This window comes from Vigna unguiculata, chromosome 1 (genome assembly GCF_037176805.1).
Source record: "Vigna unguiculata cultivar grain cowpea cultivar isolate G323 ecotype 2 chromosome 1, ASM3717680v1, whole genome shotgun sequence".
Lineage (NCBI taxonomy): Eukaryota > Viridiplantae > Streptophyta > Magnoliopsida > Fabales > Fabaceae > Vigna > Vigna unguiculata.
Genome location: NC_140792.1, coordinates 11,687,738 through 11,691,734, shown reverse-complemented (window position 1 = coordinate 11,691,734; position 3,997 = coordinate 11,687,738). Strand labels below are relative to the sequence as shown.

The following is a 3,997-nucleotide window of genomic DNA, read 5'->3' as shown; positions in this document are numbered from 1 at the left end:
AATTCTACTTAACCACTACCGTTAACTTTGTAGAAATAATCAGCCAGATTTTTATTTTATAATTTAATTTTAACAAAACGTTTCTGGAGGTCAACCATATTTTAGTTTGGTGAGTTGAAATTTAGGAGAATGTTGACTTCATAAAGAAGGGAAGTGATATCAATTTTCAGAAAGTTGGTGGCACTAATCCCAATCCCGTACGCGTATACATAGCAAACCTCCAAACGAACAGACAAAACTCAAATCCTAAATCATTTGTGTAAACACAAATTTTAAAAAAATATCAAGGGGTTTCATATTAAATAGGCAACAGATATTTATTTATTTATTACAATACATATGCATGATAGATATTATATTAAAACATTGTTTACTTAGATTTCCTTCTATTTATTGCATAGCATCTCAGCATACTAACTTGTGGCATGACCCTTGTGGGTTCATTTCTTTGAGAGCATTCACTTTCTGCACCAGCTAGTATATGTAGCCAAAGGGAGACACAATAGTGATGCATTATTCAAGTGATAGTATATGAGAGAGAGAAAAAAACCAGATAACACAGGTCATAGAAAGTGGAAGAGTGCGTATATAAGTAGGATCTAAAGGGTTGGGAAAACTGTGATAAGAGATTATTATCATGGGGAAAGGAAGAGCACCATGTTGTGACAAGACTCAAGTGAAGAGAGGTCCGTGGAGCCCTGCAGAAGATCTTAAACTCATAGCCTTTATCCAGAAATATGGCCATGAAAACTGGCGCGCTCTTCCAAAACAAGCTGGTAATTACATTTCTTTTAAATGTGATATGTTTTATTTGATCATGGATGTGTATGCGTGTACGTATACCTGTGTTTTATCATGTATGCGTGTGTGCATGTGTGTCTTTGATTTATAGAATGCTTTGTCTTGGTAATTTTTGGTAATCTTTTGATAAGAAACATCTGTTTCAAGTTTCAACCTCTCTTTTTGTGTTTGATCTCGTTCACTTTAGTGAACTACAGGAATCATCACAATTTCTGTGGAAACCTGTGTAATTTGTGATAAAACCAGTTTCTGCGTTTGCATTGTTTCATCGACTGTTTGTCTCATTCAAGGGCAATTCGCTGCTACCTACTGCTGATAGGAAAAAGAATAGGTTGGCAGATTTTGGTGACTTTTGGTTTCTCTCATGTTGGTAAAGATAGTTTGAAGCATTGCTCGTTTATCGCTTCTATAATTGTGGGCCCTCCTTCTGCCTATAATTTCAATGAAAATATGACACATTTTAAATGACTAATTTCTGATTATGCATGCCCACCTACCATTAATATGGCCCATCCATCACCATGATTGTTTGCTATAAATGGAAAATTACCATTATTCTTGCACATGGAGACTCTGACATAAGGCTAATGAATTCCTTCATCACAGAAAAAGAAATTATTTCAAGCACTTAAAAGAAATGCACTTCGTTTCAAATTTGATGTTTCCTGCTCTGGATTATGACTAATTTCCTGCATTCCTTAAAGTAGGCAAACTATTGTTTCATACTGTTCGGGTGTTTTGGTCTCTAATTATTTCAGTCTATTCATTGGTTTCAATTAGTCTAAAGTAGGACAGGCAAAACAAAAAGTGTGATTAAATTAAAAGTGGACTAATTAGAAATTGTAAAATTCAAGAAGGAGATAAACGAGTACTACTGTCTTATCGTACATATATTCACCGTGAATAAGAGTATTGGTGTTTGGAAGCAGTTCTGAGTATACAAGAGTAATAGTTTAATTAAAGAATTTGCAATTTTCATGCCTTCTAAAGCATGATGCTAGAGAATTGGAAGTACTAATATTTGATTCTATTAATACTGGTATAGATGTTATCAAAGTTTTCTTACACTTATTTTTCGCATTTTAAAAAGGGCTTCTGAGATGTGGAAAAAGTTGTCGTTTGAGATGGATTAATTATCTAAGACCTGATGTGAAGAGAGGCCATTTTACACCAGAGGAAGAGGAAACCATCATAAGGCTTCACAAGGCCATGGGAAACAAGTATGTCTCTTATGTCTCAAACCAGAAAGAAGTTTTCTTGTAATGTTACTTTTATCTTTCGTTTTCTCAATTGTGGAATTACTAGATTATCTAACTATGTTTTCCACACAAATGGGTTTCAGGTGGTCAAAGATTGCATCACGTTTGCCTGGTAGGACAGACAATGAGATCAAGAATGTGTGGAACACCCACTTAAAGAAAAGGTTGGCCCCTAAAAAAACTTCAGAATCAAGTACAGAGGAATCCAAGCCAGAATCAACAATAACTTCCACCTCTTCCTCTTCCTCTCAGTCATTTTTCTCAATTGAGAGGCTAAATTCGGATAAGAGCACAACACCTTATAATGAGGCATTTTGTGACCAATCAGAGCAACTATCTATGGAAGATAAAATTGAGCAGGATTCAGAAAAAGCAGTGTCAAGTGAACTAATTGGCATGACTGAGGATCCAAAAGAGTCATCAGCTTCATTTTCTTGTGAGTCAAATATTGTGAACTCAATCCAGAATGTTGCACACAAACCAGAAGAGAAATTGGAGTCTCCAATATCTGTATCAATATATTCTGTTGAGACAGATATTGTAAATTCAGACCAGAAAGTTACACACAAACCAGAACAACAACTGGCTTCTCCATTATCCTACCTAGGAGCTTATGATGTCGACCATATTTTAGAAGAGGTGGATAAACCAGACCACCTGATTGAAATTCCATGGGAACCAGATTATGAGTTTTGGAAGTTGTTAGATGATGATAGCCCTGGATCCTTTCAATCAAACGAAGTCCAATTAGGTGAGTTCTCAGCCAACCAAAACATCATTCTTGGAGAAGAGGGTGAAGCAAGGAAGTGGACCCATGATTTTGAGAATGAGTTTGGAGTAGTAGGTGAGATAAAGGAGTCAAACAAGGATCATAATTTCCTACCAAAGAACTATGCAGTTGAGCCAGAAATGGACCACACTCAGGCATTTGATTTCGATGGTATGACACAAGCAGAATCTGAATTGGACTTTGGTTCTATACAATTATGGCCCTCTTCCCCTCAAAATACTAGTCTCTACTTTAATACAGACCAGTAGTTGGAAAACGAGTCCATATGTAAGAATCAATCACGAAACAGTGATTTACTTAGTAGGTATACTGACTATGATAAATTAATCAAGCAGAATAGGTCTCTTTGATGTACGATGGATTTCACGTATCCCCTCCAAAATCAAGTTAGAACAGGTTGTAGATTGAAGCACAAATATGCAGTATATTGAATAAATTGTTGGTAAACAACAACTATCATATACACCATGAAAGTGGGTAGGTGATATTCTCCACTTACTGCCACTAGTGTGACATTTTTCTTCATGTCCCCACACCTTTGAAGAATTCAAATAATATAAGCTTGCAAGTATAAACGACTACCACTGTAGCACGTAGAGTTTGCCACAATATGTGTTTTACCAAGTCAATTTCCCATTGATTTCCGACTTTCAGTCAAGTGAACTTTAAGGACATAACTTCTCTCAATATTACTTTTTAATTTTCAATTTACAAACTTGTGTACTTATTTCAGCTAAATAACTCTTGATTAATTGAACTAACAATTATTAACATTTATTAATATTAAATTTTTGTTTACAAAAAAATTGAGAAAATGAGGGGACGCACGCACCCGATATTACATGGCATGATGTTAATCACCTAAAAGCGCGAACATCTTTTTAAGTAGTGTGTTGGATACGCACCCTCAATAGCCTCTCAATCAAATAAGTCAAATACAATTACTGTTCATTACAGAACTCTATTTTTGAGCATTTAATGTAGTTGTGGAACTCAATACCTCTAATTAAGGAAAACAGCCTCACACTATTTAATCGACGTGCTGCTCTCTAACACTACTACTATCATAATAAAAATAGTTAATTTATATTTTTATTTTAATAAAAACCAAAATATAAAATCAAAATGTGAGTTTTAATTTAAGAAC

At 34.9% G+C, this 3,997-nt stretch overlaps 1 protein-coding gene across 1 annotated transcript; it reads left to right on the top strand.

The window, feature by feature from the left end:
* The first annotated feature begins 330 nt into the window (after positions 1 to 330).
* Positions 331 to 3,425, top strand: LOC114185602 (transcription factor MYB63-like). Its single transcript, XM_028073439.2, has 3 exons — positions 331 to 776; positions 1,892 to 2,021; positions 2,144 to 3,425. The coding sequence occupies exons 1-3, from the start codon at positions 638 to 640 to the stop codon at positions 3,096 to 3,098; spliced, it is 1,224 nt and encodes a 407-aa protein (XP_027929240.1). The 5' UTR covers positions 331 to 637; the 3' UTR covers positions 3,099 to 3,425.
* Positions 3,426 to 3,997: the final 572 nt, after the last annotated feature.

Excerpts from the sequence above, each read along its gene's own strand:
- LOC114185602 (XM_028073439.2), top strand. The coding sequence starts at position 638 with ATGGGGAAAGGAAGAGCACCATGTTGTGACAAGACTCAAGTGAAGAGA. Across the intron at positions 777-1,891 it reads CGCTCTTCCAAAACAAGCTG|GGCTTCTGAGATGTGGAAAA; the intron begins GTAATTACATTT and ends CATTTTAAAAAG. Across the intron at positions 2,022-2,143 it reads CACAAGGCCATGGGAAACAA|GTGGTCAAAGATTGCATCAC; the intron begins GTATGTCTCTTA and ends AATGGGTTTCAG.